The 24,810-nt window shown below is 36.3% G+C and overlaps 1 protein-coding gene across 1 annotated transcript in view; it reads left to right on the top strand.

Annotated features, from left to right (window-relative positions):
* Positions 1–13,191, top strand: part of LOC138917616 (regulator of DNA class I crossover intermediates 1-like) — a 72,759-nt gene extending 59,568 nt beyond the window's left edge. The window contains exons 11-13 of the mRNA XM_070234847.1: positions 5,620–5,683; positions 9,225–9,307; positions 12,260–13,191. Coding sequence (XP_070090948.1) covers positions 5,620–5,683; positions 9,225–9,307; positions 12,260–12,724 — 612 coding nt within the window. The 3' untranslated portion in view covers positions 12,725–13,191. The remainder of the gene's footprint in view (positions 1–5,619; positions 5,684–9,224; positions 9,308–12,259) is intronic.
* The last annotated feature ends 11,619 nt before the right edge of the window (positions 13,192–24,810 follow it).

The following is a 24,810-nucleotide window of genomic DNA, read 5'->3' as shown; positions in this document are numbered from 1 at the left end:
GTAAAACAACTTATAACATTCTAAGTTCTTAAAAACTTAAGTTTGAATGCATTCTAAAGATCTAAATTTTTACTGCCCTCCCAAGTTTTATGTTTTTGATGTCACAACTTATATCTTTTTATCTTGTGTATTTATTAACAAATCATTGTAGTTGTTATTTTTAGTACTTTTGTCTTTTAACCTTCATACTAGCTTTATAAGTGATTAACCCATCACCTACAACATTAGATTATTCTGAATTTTACTATATAGTTACCTTTACCAGTAAGATTTATAATTTTATATGTTTTCCTGTTACTGATTTAGGGCCCTCTCGGTTTAGCTTAAAGTCCCTTTAACATTTCTTGTAAGGCCAGTCTAGTGATGATAAACTCTTTTAGCTTTTGGTTGTCTGGAAATCTTTTTATCTATCCTTCTATTCTGAAGGACAGCTTTGCTGGATAGGGTATTCTTGACTAGCAGTTTTTTCTTCCAGCACTTTGAATATGTTGTGCCACTCCCTTCTGGCCTGCAAAGTTTCTGCTTAAGATCTGCTAATAGTCTTATGAGGGTTTCCTTGGATGTAACAAGTTGTTTTTATCTTGCTGTTTTTAAGATTCTTTCCTTGTCTTTAACTTTTGATAATTTAATTATAATGTGTATTGGTGAGGTCTCTTTGAGTTCATCTCATTTGGAACTCTCTGGGCTTCCTGGATCTGGATGTCTGTTTCCTTCCCCACGTTAGGGAAGTTTCAGTCATAATTTCTCTAGATAAATTTTCTGCCCCTTTCTTCTTTTGGGACCCCTATAATACAAATATTGGTCCACTTGATGTTGTCAATAAGTTCCTTGTGCTATCTTCATTCTTTTTCATTCCTTTTTCTTTTTGCTCCTCTGATTGGGTAAAGTCCACTGCCCTGTCTTTTTGTTTGCTGATCCTTTCTTTGGCTTCATCTAGTCTTCTTTTGTACCTTTCCATTGTATTTTTCAGCTCTGTGATTTATTTTTGGTATTTTTCTTATACTTTCTACGCTATGTTCTCTTTGTTGAAATTCTCACTTTCTTCGTGTATTTTTCTCCTGACCTTGGTGAGCATCTTTATGATGGCTAATTTGAACTCTTTATCAGGTAAATCACTTATTTCATTAAGGTCTTTTTCTGAGGCTTTATCTTGTTCTTTCATATGGAATTTCTTCTTCTGTTTCTTTATTTTCCTTGATTCTCTGTGTTGGTTTCCATGCATTCTGTAAAACAGCCACCTCTCTAGTCTTGAAGAAGTGGCCTCGTGCAGGAGATGAACCTTATGTTTCAACCCTGCTGTAGCTCTTGGTTGTCTCTCAAACCTTTGTGGTTGTTCAAGCAGTCTACTTTATTTTTAGTGGCTCCCAGTATTTGAGGGTGTGCAAAAACCTGCCAGTGTCCCAATAGGGAAGATCTCAGTCAACATCTAGATTCAGTCTAATTGGAAACTGGACCCTGATGCAGCAGCTTTTGAAGTATGTAAATATACCTCATTCATGGGAAGACTTTGACATGAGCATTTCTGTGTGCTCGTCTGCACTGAGCCCTGGTGTGATAGCCATATAAGAACTGTTTGTTTGCTGACATCCTGTTGAATCTATGAACACAAGCCCTGCTGGCCACCAGAGCCAGGCTATCAAGGGATGTGTCTTTTGGGCAGCTGACACAGAAACCCTGGTGCTAGATATGTGCACAATCTCCTTTCTTGGAGACATTAGCAACCTAGGGTGGGACAGATGGAGAGTGTGAAGATGGTAACTATTGGGCTTCCTGGTCTCTGGAGAGGATTGCAATTAGCCCCTAGGTCTGTGCTTAGTTAGAAGCTTGTCCCTCAGGCCACAGGTATGAAGATAAGCTAATAGGCTTCTTTCACAGAAAGACGGGCATTTCAGTCTGCTGCCTCACTGCTGTGCCCTGGACCGGTAGCTGGTTAGGAACTCTTTCTTTGTTCATTATAGTCCTGTGGGACCTGTGAACGTAAACTGTAGGGGAGGAAGACAATTCCTCTACCCTCTGGGTCCTTCTGGCTGGTCTAAGAATTAAATTGACATGAGACAGAATAACAGGAGAAAATCAAAGTTTGATAACATATGTACATGGGAGAAACCCAGGAAAATCTTGCTGGAGTGGCTGAAATTGCCACCTTAATACCATCTTCAGCTAAAGATAAAGGAGGATATTGGGGGTAGTGGTTTGGGACTTCAAAGGAGAGGAAGGCAATTTACATGACGATGGAAATGGAAATGTTTGATAAACAAGTGTTTGCTGGGCCATCTGTAGACAATGGGAACTGAAAGAGATCTTTTGATAAAATGGCCCTTGCTAGATGTCTTTCTGTCTACCACATCTAGAATTATCTATGGTGGTATCTCCTTCCTGGGACAGGCCCTTCTATCTTAAATTCTTTTAGGCAGTTAGGGGGAAGGTCAGAATTTCTTTCAAAGAGTCAAAGACTCTTTTGTCCTTAAAATAATCAAGGCAAAGAGACACATTTTGGGGTGGCAAATTCTTTTTTTTTTTTTTCTGGGAAAGATTTGCCCTGAGCTAACATCTATTGCCAATCTTCTTCTCTCTTTCATTTTTTTTCCCCTCCCCAAAGCCTCAGTGCATGGTTGTATATTCTAGTTGTAAGTCTTAGTTCTTCTATGTGGTCTGCCGCTACAGCATGGCTGCTGACAGACGAGTCATGTGGTTCCATGCCCGGGAACCAAACCCAGGCCACCAAAGTGGAACACACCGAACTTCAACCACTAGGCCATCAGGGCTGGCTCAGATGGCCAATTCTGATCCCCTTCAAAGCCTTGCTGGCTACCAGAGCCAGCTGATCAAGGGGCATCCCGTGGGTGGCAGCTGCGAAAACTGGGCCTCCAGACAATGTGCACAAGCTCTTTTCTGGGAGATACTGGTGACTTGGAGCAAGGCAGAGTTGGACTGTGAAGATGGTGCCCGCTGGGCTCTATGGTCTTTGGAGAATATTTCAGTAGGCCTGTAGATGTGTGTTAAATTAGAAGCCTGCTCCTTAGGCCAAAGATTTAAGATAAGCAAATAGGCTTCTCTCACAGAAGGATTGGGGTGCGATTCAATCTACTGTCTCTTTGCTTTGCCCTGGAGGGTAGCCAGTTAGGAACTCTTTCTCCATTTGTTACAGTCCTGTGGGACCCTCAAATGTAAGCTCCATTCTGCAAGGTACTGGTGACCATGAGCGAGGCAGCGGGAGAGTGGAAAGATGGTACCCAGCCTCCGAGTTCACTGGAGAGGATTACAGTCAGCCCTTAGATGTGAGTTTAATTAGAAGCCTGACTCTTAGTTTGCAGCTATGAGGATAAGCTAATAGGCTTGTTTCGCAGAAAGACTGGATAGTCAGTGAGCTGCCTCTGCTCTAGGCCCTGGGGTGCAGCATGGTGAGCCTGTGCGAGCCCTTTAGGAACTGTTTTTCCATTCCGTGTAGCCTTGTGGGTCTCATGGACACAAGCCCTGTTGGCTTTCAAAACTTGACGTTTTGGGGGCTTATCTCTTTGGTGAAGGTCTTAAAAGTTCAAGTACCAGATATGAGGGTCAAGCCATTCACTCCTTGGGGAGAAGCTCAGAGTTGTGGGTTCCCTCCTGGTTGTGGATCACCATGCCCAGGTGGGGTTTATGGTAAGATTGTGTCTCAGCCTCTCCTACCCATTTGACTGTGGGTTTTTTCTCATTCCCCTGATGTATAGGAGTCTCTGAGCTTGTTTTGGGGTTTCTTTCAGAGGAAGTTGTTCTGTATGTAGCTGTAGATTTGGTGTGTCTGTGGGAGGAGGTGAGTTCAGGATCCTCCTACATTGCCGTCTTGAACTGGAACTTATTTAATTTTAAAGTAGTAGAGGAATAAGATTTAAATTATGGTTGTTACCAATCGGAAGGTAATCACTAGGAAATAAAAACACATAGAAGATATTCAGAATTCAAGGGAGTGGGGATGTCACACTAGGAAACCTGATCAAGATGGGAAAGAATGAAATAACTTTTAGATAAATGGGAAAGGTAAAATGTAAGGAATGAAACCTGCTTAGCAATTAATATATGAAATATAAAGAGGTTGATTTTTCTTAACAAGATTCAAAGAATATCAAATTGAGAAGAAAAAAATAATCTTTATAGTTTTTCAAGAAACATGTAGAACATAATAATAGAGGTTAAAAATAAAAAGATGGCAAGATATATGTAAATAAAATATATATTATTGGAACAAGGAGAGTAAAAATTCAACGAAAAGCCCATTCAGAAAGGAGAAGAAGAGGTGATACAGAGTTACTGATCCATACAGATCATGAAATCCTGCTGGGCAGACATTGTGTGAAAATCTTGCTATCCTAGAGGATGGGGAAATTCCTTAAATAATTTAGTTTCTTTCTTTGGGACCATTTTATTTGTCTGTTATCCTCTATCAACAGATCTGAAGTGGATATTGGAGTGTTTGCCTGTCTTGGGGGTCTATATAGCTTTCTCAGCTTGTGTCTTACTGGTGCAGGTTTGGGGCTTGAATATTCTAAGAGTTGAATGTACAAGGCTTTTTAAATGATTAAATAGTGAGGTTAGAAAAGAGGCTTTGCTCGACAAAGTTATTCAGGGCTCCAAGCTGGTAGGGACTCTGGTATCTTCAACTGGTAGGTTTCCAACTTGTTGATACTGGGTATAGCGGAAGGGAAAAGGAAGTGGAGGATTGTGGAGAAAATTTTTATGGGCCAGCACTGGCAGTGGTGTACACCACTTTGCCCATGACCAGAACTTAAATCACGTGTCCAAACCAACTCCAAGGGAGGGTAGGAAATGTGTTTTAGCTGTATGCTTAAAAGGAAAGGGAAACATGTTTGGTGAACAACTAGATGGTTTCTCCTTTATGCTGCCTATCTGTCTATCAAAAACTGTATATCCCACCAACAGAGAATATATGTTTTCTATAAGTCCCTACTATATTTGCAAACATAATTCATGTAGTAAGCCACAAAGAAAGTCTAAGAGATTTATCTAAGGAGAGATTCATAGCCATATTCTCTAATAAAAAATTCATTAAATTAGAACTAAAGAAGAGGAAAAGAATTGCTTAACCTCCCTTATCTTCTTGAAAATTAAGAAACACTCTGGTTTTGAAAAAGAAAAAAAGAAAAGGAAATGAAAATAAATTACAAATTACATAGAAATTGATGAAAACCAAAACCAATGATGTATTCTGTAGAAAATTGATACCTCTAAGAGCTTTTACTATTTAAAAAACCTGAAAATAAATGAACTGATATCCAACTTAACAAACTAGAAAAAGAAAAACAGAATAAATCTCCAAATTGCTTTAGTATCTTTTCCTTTTTTCAGCTGCATTTGTTATGATTACCTGAATCCTTTCTTTTTTGTCAATTCATTTCTTATCAAGTGTCTCTTCTGTTGCTTGCTGTTTCTAAATGAATTTCAATTTTGTTTTGTTTTATTGTTTGTCATAGGCAAATTTTTCTTTGTGAGTTTAAAATTATCTTTGTGGAATTAAAGTAATATGAAGGAAGAGTACTGTAAAATGATTTGGTGGGGTGAAAAGGGAGCTATAAGTGGATATTATTGTGTATACTTAGGAGTTCTTAAATTTTATTTTTCTTTTAGATTCTGATGGAAAAAGGAGGAACGTGTTCTTTAAAAGGCAGGCCAACCTCTACTATGAAAGTCCGTCAGTATAAGTGAATTTTTTTCTTTTAAAAAAACTAACATTTAAGTGGAAATTGTTTTAAGTGCTTTTTTTTTTAGGTTTTTGCCAGCAAATATGTTTCCTAGATATCTTAGAATATACTAGTGATGCAATTGTCTTCAAAACTACTTTTATCTTTTATAAAATGTGTTATACATGATGAATATATGTAACATATATGTACATTTTAGCGAATAATAGTAAAATAGATACCCTTGTACTCACTTTGTAGCTTAAGAAATAATACGTAATCAGTACATTTGAAGATCTTCTCAATTGCATTTCCTATCCTGCCCCCTAGAGGTAACTATTATCCTGAATTTGTTTTTATGGTATCACACATAGACTTTTACATTGCTTGGTTTTGAACTGTTCACAGATTGAGGCAAATGCTGTATATTTTGCTGCAACTTGCTTTTCTTTGTTCACCCACTCTGATATTTGTGACTCTAATATACTTAATTATTTATTTACTGCTATGCAACCTTCTGTTGTGTGAATGTACCTCAATTTATACATTTTCTGGCATTGGTTATTTAGATTGTTTTGAATATTTTGCTATAATAAACAATGCTACTTGGACAATTCTTGACATTTCTCCTGGCACACATGTATAAAAAATTTCTCTTGAATATGAGTCAAGGAGTAGAATTGGCTAGTTCAAATGTTATGTGCATCTTCATCTATTCTAGGTAATACAAGATTGTTTTATAAAGTAGTTGTGCCAGTTTAAACTCCCACTTGCAGGAGCTAAGACTCTTAGTTGTTATATATTCTCACTAACACTGGATCAGCTTTTTATCATTGTTGGAATCTGGTATTTCATTGTAATTTTAATTTATATTTCCCATTATTAATTAGGTTGATTTGCCACCCCTGTTTATCTGTGAAATACTTTTCATGTCTATTGGTCACATTTCTTTTAGAAAGTTTGGCTTTCCTTATAGGATATATCTTTTCCATATGTAGATATATATGTATATATCCTATATATCTTTCATATATATATACTAGATTCTAATTGCTTGTAGGCTGCGTGTAGCAAATACTTCATATTTGAGTGGTCATTTTAGTCTATACTGTCTTTTTATGAAAAATAGTTTGTGGTACTTTTTAGATATTCTGTGATGGAATGATTCTTTCGGATATCTACTTTGCTAGGATACCTAGAAATCTTTATCAACTTTTTTCTTTTGGATTTAATTTAAATTTTTGAAGTGTAAACCAGTAGTCTGGTTTCTATCCTATCTTGTCTGCCCTATTTCCTTTTGCCTCATATGAGTAACTTTTTTATTGGTTTATGGTTTATCATTTTACTATGTTTTGTTGTGTTCTGTTTTTCTTCAAAATAAAGCCTAAGAATATATAAACACACATATTCACATGAGTCTTAGTTCTCCACTTTTCTCACTTAAATGTAGTATAGGATATTTTGTATAATATAGGATATTTTATAGATGAAATAAATGGATTCATTTATTTAGTAAGTTTCTTATAGATTTCTCCATCTTAGTACTAGACATTTCTTCATCCCTTATTTATGACAATTTGGTAATCTATTATGTGGATGGGCTATAGTTTATTCAGTCATGCCCTGTTGGTGGACATTTGGCTTGTTTCCAGTATTGTGTTCTTATAAACAATGCTTGGTGAACAACTTTGTGTATATGTTTCTTAATTGTGGAGGTACATTTTCAGGATAATTTCTAGGAGTAGGATTGCTGTGTCAAAGGGGAGATACATTGTTTTTTTGTGTAGTTATTATTGCCAAAATTCAATTTTGATAGATATTACCAAATTCCCTGTTGCATCATTTGGCAATCTCACCAGAAATGTGCCTTTTTATTCCACAGCCTCACCAATAGGGATTGTGTTCAAACTTGGGAATTTTTGTGAGTTTTATAAAAATAGATAGGTAGACAGACGGATAGATGGCAGTTTAAGTTTGCTTTTCTTTTTCTATAAGTGAAGTTGAACGTCTTTTAAAAATATTTAATGTCTGTTTTCATTTCTTTTTCTTTAAAGTCTCCATTCATGTCTTTTGACCAATTGAATTTTTGGTATTTTTTTCTTGATATTTAAGAACTCTTTATATATTAAAGAGATTTAGGTCTTTGTGATATGTCACAAATATTTCCTCCTAGTTTATTATTGGTTTTAGATTTGTTTTGACTTTGCTTATGATATCTCCTGCTTTGCCAAAGGATTAATGTATTTTTTTATGTGGTTGATTTTATTCATCTTTTCTTTTATACTTCTGGATTTAATTAGAAAGACTCTACACTCCCAGGTTAAATGAATTCACTTAATGTTTTCTTCTAGTGTTAGTATGATTTTATATTTTTACGCTTAAATCTTTAATCCCTTTAGAGTTTATTGTGATTTAAGGTGTGAGATGTGTATTGATTCAGGTTTTTAAAATGCGTCTTTTCGCTAGGCATTTGTGATACCACCTTTTTTATGTACTAACTTTTCATATGTGCTGGGCTTTCTTTACTGTTCTACTGGTCTTTCCTAATCTTTGTGTGCTAATACTGTACTATTTTTATGGTAAGTGCTTTATAGTATGCTTAATTTCTAAAACAGTTACACCTCCCTTTGTACTTTTTAAAGAATTTTTCTGGCTAATTTTGATTATTTTTTATATAAACTTTAAAATCAACTTGTGTAGCTCCAAAGAAATATTTTAGTTTTATCAGGAAAATGCTAAGTGTATATATTGATTTAGTGTGGATTATCATACTAATGATGTTGAGTAGACCTATCTAAGAACAAGGGATGTCTTTTTGTTAATTCAGCCTAATTTTGTATCTTTAATAGTTGTTTAGAACACCTTTAAGCACTTTAAAGTTTTCCTCAAGTAGATTCTGCATGTCTCTTGTTAGATTTGGTGGTAGGTACTTTTTGTTGTTTTTGTTGCTACTTTAGTGTGAATGCACGTCCCTCTTGGTCTACAGTATTTATGCATTGTGAAGAGTCATGACCTACTTCTCAGGCCTATTTTTAAACTTAACTTGCTATCATAAGAGAACACATTAAGCACATAATGAAAGAATATCGGACTGGATGCTTTGAGTTGATTTTTTAAATACAGCTTTTATTGTACAAGGAAGCTTCGTTTATTAGATTAGCAAATATCTGGTGCTTTGGACTTAATAAACTTGCCTTATTCCTCCTTCCTGTAGGTTGACACTTTAAATTATTATTTAAATTATTTGTTCATAAAACATTGTTCATATATTAGAAAAAATCAATTGAATTTTCTCTGTTCTCCTTTCTTGCCTTATGTACCCTTATTTTACTTGTAGATGAAAAACTTTTAAGTGTAGAATAAACCCGTAATACTCTGTCAGAAATCCAAGATGCGGAGTTTCTCAAGTTTTAACTAGTTTTGGCGCACTTTTAAAATGCTCTGCAGTATGTTAGCTAAACTTATGTTACCAGCTGATATCTGCTGCCTGTGTATATATTTAGTAGAGTATTAATAAATACCATTCCTCATGAGTTAAATGTTCGTTTTCAGATCTTGAGTCTTCACAGAGTAGTTCGTCTACCAGTTACTCTCCAAGGCCCACAGATAGTTGTTTCAGTTCTAGTTCAGAGATGGTAAGGTATGCTTTTCGTTTTTTTTGCTTATTAATATATGCTATACTAGTTTAGAATTCTTTGTATATCTCATAGTGTACGTTTACATTCTGAAACAAATAGTTGAGACAATAACTAGTGGAAATATAAATGTAAACAAAAAGTGAAAAATATTAAAAATGTAAGAACATAAACAGAAATATAAAATTAAAGTATAAATGAATGTGTTCATTATTATTGACAAAAGCCAATCTTATCAGGATATGTGTGTGTGTATATGATAAAGTTGTGTTTCTTTTAAAAGAGTTTTTAAAAGAACCCACTCATAAGAATTGAAACCCTAAAACAACCAAAAATACATACAAAAAGAAAACCTTAAGGCTTATATGAAGAAAACACTAAAGTGTTACTGAAGACTGTCGTCTGAATAATTGGAATGACATGCTATGTTCTGAGTGGGAATGCTGCATTTCTCAGAAATCACATTTAATGGAATTCTCCTCCATCAATTCTTCCGTATTCATTTCGTCCACCTTTTGTCTCTCACTTTCCATCTGAACTGCTCTTGCTAAGGAAGGACCCCAGTGATTTCTATTTTGTCAAATACGTTGGACACTAAAGTTTTTATTTTACAAGAACTTTTAGTAATATTAATAGAAATTATGTTCTTTTTTTTTGAAACATTTTCTTCTCTTTGCTTTTATGATAACACACTCTTTTGTTTTTTTCATACCTCTTTGAGTGCTGCTTTATGCCTTTGTCTACTTCTCTTCCACTCTTCCTCCTATATAAATGTCATAGTGTTTATGGTTTGCTGCAGGATCCTTTTCTTCTCTTAACCTACATTCCAAACTCTAGATGATGTTATGTGCTCCAATGACTTATATACTGTCTAGTTGATGACAGTTCTCAACTTTACGACTTTAGCCCAGATCCTTATTTAGATGTCCAGTTTCCTAGCGGATACCTCTTCTTGGATGTTTCACAAAAATCTCCTTATTTTTATTCCTCAAACTGAATTCCCCTGATCTTCTCCCCAAGTCAGTTTTATTGATATTTCCTATATTAGTGATACCTTTTTGTCCATTCAATTGCTCGCTCTGGAAACTTAGTAATTAACTGTCATCTCTTTCTGCCTCATCTGCCTTCCTTAACCACATTCATTCCATCACTTCATTCAGTCAACTGTACTTCCAAAATACTTGGCATATTTATCTACTTCCTCAACTTCTGGTGTCAATACCCTAGTTAAGGTAGCATCATCTTGTTCTTGAACTATTGTGGTTGTTTCCTAAGAGATCTATTTTCCACTCTTGTTCCACTTTTTCTCCAGTTAGCAGTCATCGTGATCTTTTGAAAACTTAAATTGAATCATGTTATTCCTCTGAGTGGATTTCTATTTTACTTTATAGTCTGGCTACATCTTCAACTTCTGGTGTTCTCCCTCTCTCACCACACTCCGCACGTATGACATTTCACTTTCCTTACTTTATCAGTCTCTTTTCTGCTTCAGGGCATTTATTTATATATCCTGTTTCCTCTGCCTTACTGTTACTCATCCTTTAGGTCTTAGCGTAAATATGTCGCTACTTCTGAAAGCCCCTCTTTGGTTCCTCAATCTAAATTAGGCCCCTCAATTATCCTCTCAAGGTCCTTCATACTTGTTTTTCATAGTGCTTTTCTCATTCTGTCATTACATATGCACGCATGTGATTATTTGGTTAATGCCATTTCCACCAATGAGAACGTGTGCTTTAAGAGGGCAGCAACTGTGTCTGCTTCACTTGCATTGCAGATGCTAAAAAATACTTGTTTCTTGAATAAACAAATGTATTGAGCTTGTTTTCTCTAATTTGTGTGCAGCCAGTCTTAATGCTGTTTCTTGGGCTTACTTTTCCTATTTCAGTGCCAAACAACTGAGACGTATACCTCATTTTGGTTTTTAATGTTAACTCTGCCTTTTTTTTTTTTTTTTAGCTTGGCTAATCAGTACTTTTATATAAGATTTTCACTAAAAGAATATTTTGGTTAGTGCAGTAATTAAGAGATAAATTTTTTGTGAAGTTGAAAAATTCAAGCTAGTAAATTGAAATATAAACCTATTAAAAGTACTTAAAATTTGACTTTTTATGTAACAGTTGTGATATTTATTGCTGTTTAATTTTCCTTTTCTCTGTTTGATTTTCTGTTAGCCGATACTCTCCTTAAGTTGTTTCTTTGATGAGACTGGGCCCATAAAAGATACAATATAGATATCTTTTGACTAAAGTCAATGAGTGAATAGTTGAACAAGTTATATGTGTCAACTGTTTCTTTCGAAGTTATTACTTCTACTCCATTCTTTTTAAGTGGTTGAAGAGTGTGGTGTATATCGTTTCCTCTGTGTGAAAGGGTAGGGGGATGATGTAGCCTGTGATTATAGAGACTGATAAGAGACAAAATTCCCCTTCTCTTTTTTAGCTCTTTTGCTTTCTTTCTTTTTTTTTGGTGAGGATGATTCTCTCTGAGCTAACATCGGTTGTTAATCTTCCTCTTTGTTTTTTTTTTTTTTTTTTTTGCTGAGGAAGATTAGCCCTGAGCTAACATCTGTGCCGATCTTCCTCTATTTTGTATATGGGTTGCCAAGACAGTATGGCTTGGCAGTAGTGTAGGTCCATGGGATCTGAACCCATGAACCTGGGCTGCTGAAGTGGAGCCCGCCTGACTTAACCACTACACTACAGGGCCGACCCTTTCTTTTGAATTTGTAATACAAGGATTGTCATTATCATTATTGTTCTTGTTATTTAAAAAATCCATAACCTCCATGATTTTTAAAAATCAAAAGTCCAGGTTGACTTGCCACCTGCCAAAGTCTCTTCTGTATTTTGAAATTTTCCATGATGTGAATTTAAGAATGTCTGCTTTGAAGTCATTGAATGATTTTTTAAAATTAAAGCATCATTTACAGCAAAATTACTAAATTTCTTTTAGCTGTCTGAAGATGAAGATCAAATATTGCAGCAAATTGAAGATTCAAATAGGAGATCCATCAAAACCAAAGAAACAACTAACAGTTTTTATTTAGAAAGGATGGCAACACTTCCACATGATAGGATTGCTAAAAACAATGCCAAAATTCATAAACAAAATGAGAATTTTCACCAGTTCTCACTTAAAGATAAGACAGGTCAGTTTCCACAGTCTCACTGTGATTCAGCACACATTGTGCAAAACAAAAGCAGTAATTGCACTGTACAAGTTGCAAGATGTGATGCATGGGTACAAACTGAGAGTGAACCTGTAATGAAAGAAAAGTTAGATGATGCCATACAGTGTGATATAATTTCAAAATGTAAATGTATAAGTGATGTGTCTTCTCTTTGTAATGTTGAAAGGTGCAGTGAAAATATTAAGGCAGATACCACTGGAGGGCAGGAAATCCTTAAGAACAACTAATATGCTAAGATCTCAGCCTGAGATTTAGCATTTCACTTAATGTTCAGAATTTCATTAACATAATAAGCAATGAGAAAATGCAGCTAAGCACAAGGTGGAAGTAGTCACAAGATATATTTATGGTTTATTTTTAAACATTTTAATATTATTAATTTATGCATTTGCTTTGCATAGATATTTCTTTAGTATCTTCAAGTTTTTAGAAAATAATATATATGTAAATTTACTATCATTCTTATGGTGATTATTCATTATATTATGATATGCTGCTGTTTGTGGATTAAAAATATGTTTACTTGCTTTCTTGTCACATTTATTGTTAGATTTGGTGCATTTGCATGTTTTAGTCAAAATGTTCTCTTCCAAGATTTTAAGACACAAAATAATACTAAATATCAAATATGTTTTCTAACCTCATTATAAGATTTTCTTAGCTACTTACACTAAATATTATACCCTCAGTAAAAATTTCTGGCATTAAGTTTTAGATACAATATATTTTCTATTTTGTTTGGATAACTTTTTTTTTTTTTGATGAGGAAGATTGGCCCTGAGCTAACATGTGTTGCCACTATTCCTCTATTTTGTATGTGGGATGCTGCCATAGCATGGTGTGATGAGAGGTGTCTAGGTCCTTGCCCAGGATTTGAACCGGTGAACCCCGGGCTGCTGAAGCAGAGCTTGCAAACTTAACCACTATATCACTGGGTGGGCCCTGGATAACGCTTTTTGTAATACAAGTACCAACTTATATTAATTCAAAGGAAAGTGTTATTTTCTTCAAGATTAAAAAAATGTTTTCATGCTTTTATAAAAGAATTGTTCAACATTGGAAAAAATGATTTATGTTCACTAATTTTAACATTGTTAAAATTTGTTTCATAAATATTACATCAAGATTTCTCATTTATAAAATACAAGTTTTGTTTCCAACATAACGTTTTTTGCAGTAAGATTTTAAACGTTCATACTCAGACATTTGTATGACTGTATTACAAAGTGCGCAACAGGGGCATTCTCCTATCTAACGGAACCAAAAATAAAATTGTTAGGGAGTTTCTGTGCCTTTAAGGAAAAGAATGATTAGATACTGCATTTTTACATGCATGGATATCACTCAATAGTTTGTATTGCAGAGGGGATTTGAAGCGTAACAATTTATAAATACTAAAAGTTAGTGTTTAAACAGTAGCAATCTTCAGGTTTTTAGCTAGTTTTAGGAAGTTATCTTTGCTGCCTCAGAGAGAGAACAATGCGCTCCTAAGTAATTGTTTTCAAGTATAGTAATCATCTCATGAAAGGAAAATTTAACTATCTGATGTACAATTGATAGCTTTTCAAAAAGCCAGATTTTCATCCTGATATTAAAGAAAAGGTATTACATCATAGATTGATTATCCTCATTATTATTTTGCAAAATATGACATATATAGCAATGAAGACCAATACAGGCATACCTCAGAGAGATTGTGGGTTCAATTCCAGACCACTGCAGTAAAGCGAGTACTGCAGTAAAGTAAATACTCCAGTAAACCGATTCCCAGGAATTTTTTGGTTTCCCAGTGCATATAAAAGTTATGTTTACACTGTATTGTAGCCTATTAAGTGTGTAATAGCATTATGTCTAAAAAGACAGAGGGCTGGCCCTGTGGCCGAGTGGTTAAGTTCACACGCTTCTCTGGGCCGGCCCAGTGTTTTGTTGTTTTGGATCCTGGGTGCGGACATAGCACCACTCATCAGGCCATGCTGAGGCGGCATCCCACATGCCACAACTAGAAGGACCCACAACTAAAAAATATATATATACACAACTATGTACTGGGGGGCTTTGGGGAGGAAAAGGAAAAATAAAATCTTTTTTTTTTTTGAGGAAGATTAGCCCTGAGCTAACTACTGCCAATCCTCCTCTTTTTGCTGAGGAAGACTGGCCCTGAGCTAACATCCATGTCCATCTTCCTCTACTTTATATGTGGGACGACTACCACAGCATGGGGTTTGCCAAGTGGTGCCATGTCCCCACCCGGGATACAAACCGGCGAACCCCGGGCCGCCGAGATGCAGAACGTGTGCACTATTTGCTGCGCCACCGGGCCTGCCCCAAATAAAATCTTTAAAAACAGCAACAAAAAATGTACATTCCTTAATTAAAAAATACTTCATCGCTAAAAAATGCTAACCATCGTTTGAGCCTTTAGCAAGTCGTAATCTTTTTGCTGGTGGAGGGTCTCGCAAAAACGTGGTATCTACAAAGTACAAGAAAGTGAAGCACAATAAAACAAGGTATGCCTATATATGGAAAAAGAAAACTCTCACTGATGATACTAGAATAAGATTGAGCTGTGAGTCTTGGGTGGGTTTCAAATAGCAAATAAACTGACTTTTTCCCAAATACTGATGAGAGTCTAGCAGTGTTGAAGCATGTATATTACAAAAGTCCACAAGTAGTTATATCTTTATCAATATCATAATGTGGCAGTTAAGCTCAAAAAGGTGAAGAAGAATGTCAGGGCTTTTTAGTGCAGTGACCACACACAATGAGAACAGAGTAAGGCACAGTGTAGTAGAGAATTTAAACTTGCCCAAAAAGAAATCTGGCCTGAGCTCTTGGCTTTTGGGAGGTAATTGCTAAGCCCTGGAATATCATGCCTGACAGAAATGTTTTTGTTTGCGGGGGGACCTTGGGCCAAGCCAGATAGTACCAGTGTGATTTAGGATGGTACTTAGAGTCAAGCGGTATCAGCTTGACTTCTTAAGGAGCTAGAAAATGACATCAGCCATGTGGGCAATCAGCCATGGGACTGTTACGGAGCCTCAATAAACGCTTTGGACACCAAGGCTCAGATGAGCTTCCTTGTTTGGCAGTACTCTGTGGGTGTTGTCACACATTGATACCATGAAAATAACACTGTCCATAGAAGAGGCCAACTGGAAGCTCCACACTTATTCCTTTCCTAGGCTCTGTCCTATGTGTTTCTAACCTAGGCTGATTTTAATCTATATCCGTTCCCCGTCATAAACTGTAACTGTGAGTACAACAGCTTTCAGTGAGTGCTTCCAGCATATTATGAAATCTGAGTGTGCACTTGAAACCACTGAAGTAAGGATAGTTTTGTGGACTGTTCCCTAACTTTGCAGTTGCTAACTCTTTAGATGCTTTAAGGAGATAAATATATTTAGGAAGGAAAGTGAGTATAGATTTACAAAATAAAAAAGACATAGAATAAATTATAACATACTTCTCAAAATACAATACTGCTTTAGGTTTTCTCTTGGTGAAACAATTTAATAAAAAAAAATAATTGAAGTAAATAAACATAGCTTGCTTTTCATATTTGCAATTTAAGGTTTATAAAACAAAGTAAATCTTAGCTAAGGTTTATCCAAATGAAACAAATGGAAAACTTAATAATAATTACGCACACATTTGTAGTGTAAACTGCCAATCACAGTGACTTCAAATAAGATACTGTGCATTCAGTAATGGCAGATGTATACGATACCGATCTGGAGTTGGTGTTTAACAGAGTTGTAAAAGTGCATTGTTTTGGTCAGCATCAACTACTCTAGGAGGTTGCCATCTGAAATAATATGAGGCTATCTTTAGTGGGAGCCTCATGTAATTTACTTTTATACCACTTATCATTGTAATTTATTTGTGTAATTTCTTGCTTAATGTGTATTTTCCCCATGACACTATACATAGCAGTGTAGCAAATGGTGTCAATGATCTGCTCACATTTCCTTGGCATTTTCCTTGTCAATACATGCCAAACTGATTTCAGCTGCCAGCACATGTGACTCATTTCCTGAGGGGTTTCTCTTGGCTGCAGACACCTGCTCTGCCAATGTTCAGTCAGGGAGGAAGTACCAGGGAATTAATGCTGTTTGAGAGCAGCCTTTTAAAACAATGACTGTTGGGAGTTGTTGGATAAATACCCCAGTTTCCTTGCCTCTTGGGCAAGATAACTCCCTCAGAAGTGTGTTCTATACTACTGCTTACTCAAAGTGTGATCCACTGACCTGTAGCATTAACATCACTACTGCCTGGGAGTTGGTTAGAAATACAAATTCTTAGAACTGTTGACCTTAAAAAACAAAAGAGCCTGTTATTTTACCAGCAAAATGAATGTATTTGGGAAGAGCGGAGGACTTGTAATTTGGGACATGCAAACTATGGCTAACCATAGGCAAGTCCAGAGAAGAGAGGAGAGGGGCTTGCTTTTACAGAGGAAAGATGAAAGCTGGGAGGGGCTGTTTTGAACAAAAGTCTTTTGGAGGAGACTGAGTTCATGGTGGTAATGACTTCTCATTGACTGAGTGTGATGGTTTCTCATTGGCCACGCTGTTGCTGGGCAAAGAGAAATTCTTCCTTCCTCCTGCTGGGGTGTGTCAAGTAAGCCTCTTCCTGTTGGGGATTGTGAGGTATGCTTTTTCCTGTTTGGGGTCTGTAAGGTATGGCAAGTGATAGTGCATGAAAGCTCCCCTTCAGGGCTCCCCAGCTCCATTTTAAATGAGGTTTCCTGTATTTATTTTCACAAAACCCACCCCAAAACTACTGAATCAGGATCTCTGGGAGTGAGGTCTAGGAATCTCTGCTTAAATAGGTGATGTTGTGCACTTTGAAGTTGGAGAAACACCATTCTTCCAGAGTTCTTCACAAGGATTAAGCTTCACTTGCTTACAGTGTTAACTTTCTTGATAATAAACCCATTATTAACTTCCTTCCTTTCCTGTTTAACTTCTCTAATTCCAGGCCAGTGTGTCACCCCAAATAAACTACCTGCACTTGAATACTTGACTTAGGGTTTGCTCCTGGTGTAATCCATGTTGACAGGTTAGGAACCATGACAAATGGATGAATGAATTGTTTTTATAGGTATAAGTCAGATGCTAACATTGCTAATTTTTTCAGTTTTACAAGTCTCTAGTCCCAGTTTTCCATTTCTGCCACCTGCTGAAGACTCAATAAGTGGGTCTAGCAGCATATTAGACATAAATGAAGAAAGAATTAGTGAAATGAAATATACATCAGAATAAATTATCCAGAATGCAGGAGAGAAAAAGTAGTAGAAAACATGAGAGAGAGTTAATAAGGAGCTCCAACACATATATTTAACTGAAATATCTGTGACCATACAAAGTTATTACAATATAATTGACTATATTGCCTATACATTATATGCCCATGACTTTATTTTATAAGTGAAAGTTTACACCTCTTAATCTCATTCACTTATTTCACCTACCCCCAACCCTCCTCCCTTCTGGCAACCACCAGTTTGTTTATAAGTCTGTTCCTCTTTTGTTTTGCTGGTTTGTTTGTTTTGTTTTTTAGATTCTGCTATAAGTGAAGTTGTAAAGGAATTATCTTTGTGTGACTTATTTCACTTAGCATAATACCTTCTGAGTCCATCCATGGTGTCACAAATGGTAAGATTTCATTCATTTTTATGGCTGCATAATATTTCTTTGTATATATACCACATCAACTTTATCCATTCATCTATCAATGGACATTTAGGTTGCTTTCGTATCTTGGCTATTGTAAATAATGCTGCAGTGAACATAGGGGTGCATATATCTTATCAAATTAATGTTTTTGTTTTCTAATAGATACCCATCAGTGGAACTGCTGAATCATATAGTAGTTCTATTTTTAATTTTTTGAGGAACCTCCATATTGTTTTCCACAGTGGCTGCACCAATTTACATTTCCATTAACAGTGCATGAGGGTTTTCTTTCTCCACGTCCTTGCCAACACTTGTTATTTTTTGTCTTTTTGATGATAGCCATTGTAAAAGATGTGAGGTGATATCTCATTGTGGTTTTGATTTGCATTTCACTGAGGATTAGTGATGTTAAGCATCTTTTCATGTGCCTGTTAGCTGTCTGTGTGTCTTCTTTGGAAAAATGTTTTTTCAGGCCCTCTGCCCCTTTTTTGTTAAGTTGTTTGTGTTTTTGATATTAAGTTGTATAACTTCTTTATGTATTTTGGATATTAACCCATCAGATATATGATTTGCAAATATCTTCTCCCATTCAGTAGCTTGCCTTTTCATTTTGTTGATGGTTTCCTTCACTGTTTGAAAGCTTTTTAGTTGGATTTAGTCCTATTTGTTTATGTTTTCTTTGGTTGCCCTTGCCTGAGGAGACAGGTCTAAAAAAATATTACTAATATTACTAAGACCGATGTCAAAGAGCATACTGCCTATGTTTTCTTCTAGGAGTTTAATGGTTTCAGGTCTTACATGCAAACTTTTAATCCATTTCAAATATATTTTTGTATATGGTGTAAGATAGTGGTCCAGTTTCTTTTTGTTTTGCATGTAGCTGTCCAGTTTTCCCAGCACCATTTATTGAAAAGGCTGTCTTTTCTTCATTATATATTCTTGCCTTCTTTGTCATAGATTAAATGACCATATACTCATGGGTTTATTTCTGGGTTCTCTGTTCTGTTGACCTAGGTACCTGTTTTTGTGCCAGTATCATACTATTTTGACTACTATAGCTTTGTAGTATACTTTGAAATCAAGGAGCTTGATACTTCCAGCTGTGTTCTTCTTTCTCAAGGTTGCTTTGGCTATTCGGGCTCTTTTGTGGTTCCATACAAATTTTAGGATTGTTTGTTCTAGTTCTGTGAAAAATGCCATTGGAATTTTGATAGGATTGCATTAAATCTGTAGATTGCATTGCATAGTATGGACATTTTAACAATATTAATCCTTCCAAACCATGAGCACGATATGTCTTTCCATTTATTTGTGTCATCTTCAATTTCTTTCATCAGTGTTTTATAGTTTTCAGAGTATACAGGTCTTTCACCTCCTTGGTTAAATTATCCTTAGTTACTATATTCTTTTTGATGCAAATGTAAATGGGATTATTTTCTTAATTTTTCTTTCTGATAATTCATTGCTAGTGTATAAAAGTACAACCAATTTTTGCATGTTGATTTTGTATTGTGCAACTTTACTGAATGTATTTATTAGCTCTAACAGTTTTTGATGGTGTCTTTAGGGTTTTCTATATGTAATATCATGTTATCTGCAAACAGAGGCAGTTTTACTTCTTTTCTGTTTGGATGCCTTCTATTTCTTTTCCTTACCTAATTGCTCTTGCTAGGACTGTCTTACTATGTTGAATAAAAGTGGCAAAAGTGGACATCCTTGTCTTCTTCCTGATCTTAGAGGAAAATCTTTCAGTTTTTCACTGTTGAATATGATGTTAGCTGTGGATTTGTCATATATGGCCTTTATTATGTGGAGGTACATTCTCTCTATACCCACTTGATTGAGAGTTTTTATCATAAGTAGATGTTAAATTTTGTTAAATGCTTTTCTGCATCTGTTGATATGATCGTATGAGTTTTATCCTATCACTTTGATTTCTGGATATTGAACCAGCCTTGCATTCTTGGCATAAATCCCACTGGATCTTGGTGTATAATCCATTTAATGTATTGTTGAATTTGGTTTTGCTAACATAATGTTTTGCATCTGTGTTCATCACAGATATTGGCCTGTAATTTTCTTTTTTTGTGATGTCTTTGTTTAGTTTTGGTATCAGGGTCATGTTGGCCTCATAAAATGAGTTTGGATGGGCCAGCCCTTTGGCTGAGTGGTTAAGTTCGTGCGCTCTGCTTCAGTGGCCTGGGGTTTCACTGGTTCGAATCCTGGGCACGGACATGGCACTGCTCAATAAGCCATGCTGATGTGGCATCCCACATACCACAACTAGAAGGACCCACAATTAAAAATACACAACTATGTACTTGGGGGCTTTGGGAATAAAAAGGAAAAATAAAATCTTTTAAAAAAATGAGTTTGGAAGCATTTCTTCCTCTTCCTCTATTTTTTGGAATAAATTGAGAAGGATAGGTATTAACTGTTCTTTAAGTCTTTGGTAGAATTCGCCTGTGAAACTGTCTGGACTTGTTTTTCTGAAAGTTTTTAAATTACTGATTGAATTTTGTTACTAGTAATTGGTCTATTCATTCATGATTCAATCTTGAAAGATGTGTGTTTGTAGGAATTTGTCCATTTCTTCTAGGTTATCCAATTTGTTGGTATATAATTGTTTATAGTAATCTCTGATGGTCTTTTGTATTTCTGTTGGTTGTAACTTCTCCTCTTTCCTTTCTAATTTTATTGATTTGGGTCCTCTCTTGATGAGTCTGGCTAGAGATTTATCAGTCTTGTTTATCTTTTCAAAGAACCAACTCTTAGTTTCACTGATCATCTTTATTGTTTTCTTCGTCTCTTTCATTTATTTCTGCTCTGAACTTTATTTTTTCTTCCCTTCTACTAACTTTGATCATTGTTTGTTCTTCCTTTTCTAGTTCCTTTAGGTGTAAAGTTAGATTGTTTATTCAAGATTTTTCTTCTTTCTTAATAGTCCTGTATTGCTATAAACTTCCATCTTATAACTGTTTTTGCTGCATCCCATAGATTTTAGAATGTTGTTTTGCCATTTTCATTTGTCTCAAGGTATTTTTTGATTTCCTCTTTATTTCTTTGTTAACCCGTTGGTTGTATAGTATCATATTGTTTAGTCTACATGTATTTGTGTTCTTTCTAGTTTTCTTCTTATAGTTGACTTCTAGTTTTACATTATTGTAGTCAGCAAAGATACCTGATATGATTTCAGTCTTCTTAAATTTCTGGAGACTTTTTTGTGGCCTAACATGTGATCTACCCTGGAGAATGTTCCATGCGCACTTGAAATGAATGTATGTTCTGCAGTTTTTGGATGGAATGTTCTTTATGTATCTATTAAGTCTTTCTGTTCTAGTGTGTTATTTAAGGCCAATGTTTTCATGTTGATTTTCTGTCTGGATGATCTATCGTTTGATGTAAGTGAGGTATTAAAGTCTCTACTATTATTGTATTACTTCAGTTTCTCTCTTTACATATTTGCTTTATTTATTTAGGTGCTCCTATGTTGGGTGCATAAATATTTACAAATGTTATATCCTCTTGTTGGATTGATCCCTTTGTCATTAGATATTGCCATTCTTTGTCTTTTGTTACAGTCTTTGTTTTAAAGTCTATTTTGCCTGATAGTAATATTGCTACCCCAGCTTTCTTTTTTTTCCATTTGTATGGCATATCTTCTTCCATCCCTTCATTTTCATTCTGTGTGTCTTTAGATCTGAAGTGAGTCTCTTAGACATAGCATATAGATGTGTCTTGTTTTTTGATCCATTCAGCCACCTTTTGTCTTTTGATTTGAAAATTTAGTAAATTTACATTTAAAGTAATTATTGATGGATATGTACTTATTGCAGTTTTACTAATTGTTTTCTGGTTGTTTCTGTAGTTTGTCTCTGTTCCTTTCTTCCCTTGTGGTTTGTTGACTTTCTTTATTGTTACATGTGAGTTCCTTTCTGTTTATTTTTTGTATATCTATTATAGGTTTTTGGTTTGTGGATACCGTGAGGTTCATATATAACAATCTCTATGTAGAGAGGTCTATTTAAGTTGAAAGTTCATGAAGTTCGAATGCATTCTAAAAGCTCTATATTTTTAAATCCCCCAGTTTATGTTTTTGATGTCATATTTTACAAGTTTTCATCATGTATCCCTTAACTACTTACTGTAACTACAGTTGATTTTACTACTTTTTTCCTTTAATTTTCATACTAGTTTTATAAGTTGTTGATCCACTACCTTTACTATATAGTTGCCTTTACCAGTGAGGTTTTTTCTTATGTATATGTTCTTATTTCTAGTTATGGCCCTTTTTTTTTCTGCTTAAAGAAGTCCCTTCAACATTTCTTATAAGGCTAGTTTAGTGGTGCTGAACTGTTTAGTGGTAGTGTCCCTGTCTGGGAAACTCTTCTTCAATTCTGAAGGATAACCTTGCCAGGTAGAGTATTCTAGGTTGTAAGTTTTTTCCTTTCAGCACTTTGAATATATCCTGTCATTCCCTTCTGGCCTATAAGCTTTCTCCTGAAAAATCATTTGATAGTCCCTTGTGTGTGACTAGTGGTTTTTCTCTCTTTATCTTTAACTTTTGCCATTTCACTTATGATATGTTTTGGTGTAGATCTCTTTGGGTTCATCTTGTTTGGGACTCTCTGTGCTTCCTGGACCTGAATCTCTGTTTCCTTAGCCAAGTTAGGGAAGTTTTCAACCATTATTTCTTCAAATAGGTTTTCTGCCCCTTTCTCTCTTTTTTCTCCTCTGGGACCCCCATAATGCAAATGTTAGTATCCTTGACCTTGCACCAGAGGTCCCTTAAATTTTCCTCATTTTTTAAATTCTTTTTTCTTTTTCTGTTCTAATTGGGTGATTTCCACTACCCTGTCTTCCAGCTCACTGATCCATACTTCTCTGTCATCTAATCAGCTATTGATTCCATCTAGTGTATTTTTCATTTCAGTTATTGCGCTCTTCAGCTCTCACTGGTTCTTCTTATATTTTCTGTCTCTGTGTTGAATTTCTCACTCTGTTTATCCATTCTTCTCCCAAGTTCTGTGAGCATCCTTATGACCATTACTTTGAATTCTTTATCAGGTAGATTATTTATCTTTGTATCATTAAGGTCTTTTTTTGACGTTTTATCTTGTTCCTTTGTTTAGAGCATATTTCTTTGTTTTTTCATTTGCTTGGCTCTCTGTGTTTGTTTCTATGTATTAGGGAAAACTCCTACCTCTCTCAATCTTGAAAGTGTGGTCTTGTGTAGGTGATGGTCCTTCTCGTTCATCCCTACTCTAGTTTTCTCTCTAAACTTTTGTGTTTGTCTAGACTGTCTGATTTATTCTTGATGTGCCTCTGTTGTTGAGGGTGTGCCAAGACTTGTCAGTGTTCCAAGAGGACAGATCTCATTTAGCACCTAGTTTCAGGTTGAATGGAAGCCCTCTGGGGCTACAGTTGTAATCCCTACTGGCCTCCAGACTAGGAGATGTGGTTGTGTCCCCAGGGCAATAGTTGCAGATATTGGGGTTCCTGATGAGTGTGTAAGCTCCCTTCTGAGGAGTCTTGTTGAGCTGTAGTGAGGCCAAGGGGGTGTGCAAGGATAGTATCTCCTTTCTTGCATTCCCTGAGAGTGCCTCAGTAGCCTCTAGATGTGTGGGAAACCTGAAGCCTCTCCCTCAGGGTGAAGCTCCAGGCTAGGTAAATATGCCTTTTTTTATAGGAAGACGAGGTTTGTGTTTCAGCCTGCTGTTGGTGCAGTGCCCTGGGCGGGGGGGTGGTAGCCTGTTAACAACTGTCTTTCTGATTGTTACAGTTCCATGGACTTCAGGAACAACAGCTACCAGGGCCAGGCAGTCAGGGAGTGTCCCCTGTGTTGATTCCATTAGCCTCCTGGCTTTAGCCAGGAAGTTTGAGAGTGTAGGGTGCAGGGCTTGCTTTCTGGCTTCACAAGCAGGGGACGGGTTGACTTGAATGAGCATGCTCATGGGCTTTCACATTGCAGCTGGAATGTGCCCTGTCTTTGCTCTTGTGTGATGGTAGGCTCGGGGGATGTTGCTGGGAGTGAGAGGTTGTCGTGACTGATCGCTCTTGTGAGCCCCAGCCCAGGGGCAGGGGAATTCATTTCGGCTTTAGGCTGGGAGTGGGATAATGCCTCTGTCACTCATTCTTCAGTCACAGTGGCATGGGCTCTCAGACTTTAGCTAGGGTGCATGAGAATGCTGTGTCTGCTCACACCTGCATGACCTGCCAGAGAGCAGGGAATGCTGTAGCCACCTGTGTGGGCAGGTTAGGTGGGGAGTGCAGCAGTGGCCTCTGCCAGTGCCTCAGTCCCCAGTGAGTGTTTTCACCATCCCCCACCCCTCTAGCTGCTGTTTTTAGATTCACAAATGACTCTCTTTCACATATAGTTTTAGCACTTTTCAGACTGCTGTCATTTTGCTGGGTCTCTAGGTGAGTGAGACTGCATGTTTGCTCTTTAAGAGGGGCTCTGTTTCCTTTAGCACTTTGGAACCCTTGGTTGTCAGCCCCGTTGGTTTTCTAAGCCGCATATTTTGGGAACTTGTCTCTCTGGTGCAGACCCCAGGGGCTGGACTGCCTGATGTGGGGAGCCCACCCCTCACTCTCTGGGAGAAGTGCCCATCTGGTGACATTCCTCTCTATTGTGT

Source organism: Equus caballus, chromosome 15, assembly GCF_041296265.1.
Source record: "Equus caballus isolate H_3958 breed thoroughbred chromosome 15, TB-T2T, whole genome shotgun sequence".
NCBI lineage: Eukaryota > Metazoa > Chordata > Mammalia > Perissodactyla > Equidae > Equus > Equus caballus.
This window is presented reverse-complemented; position numbering and strand designations above follow the sequence as displayed.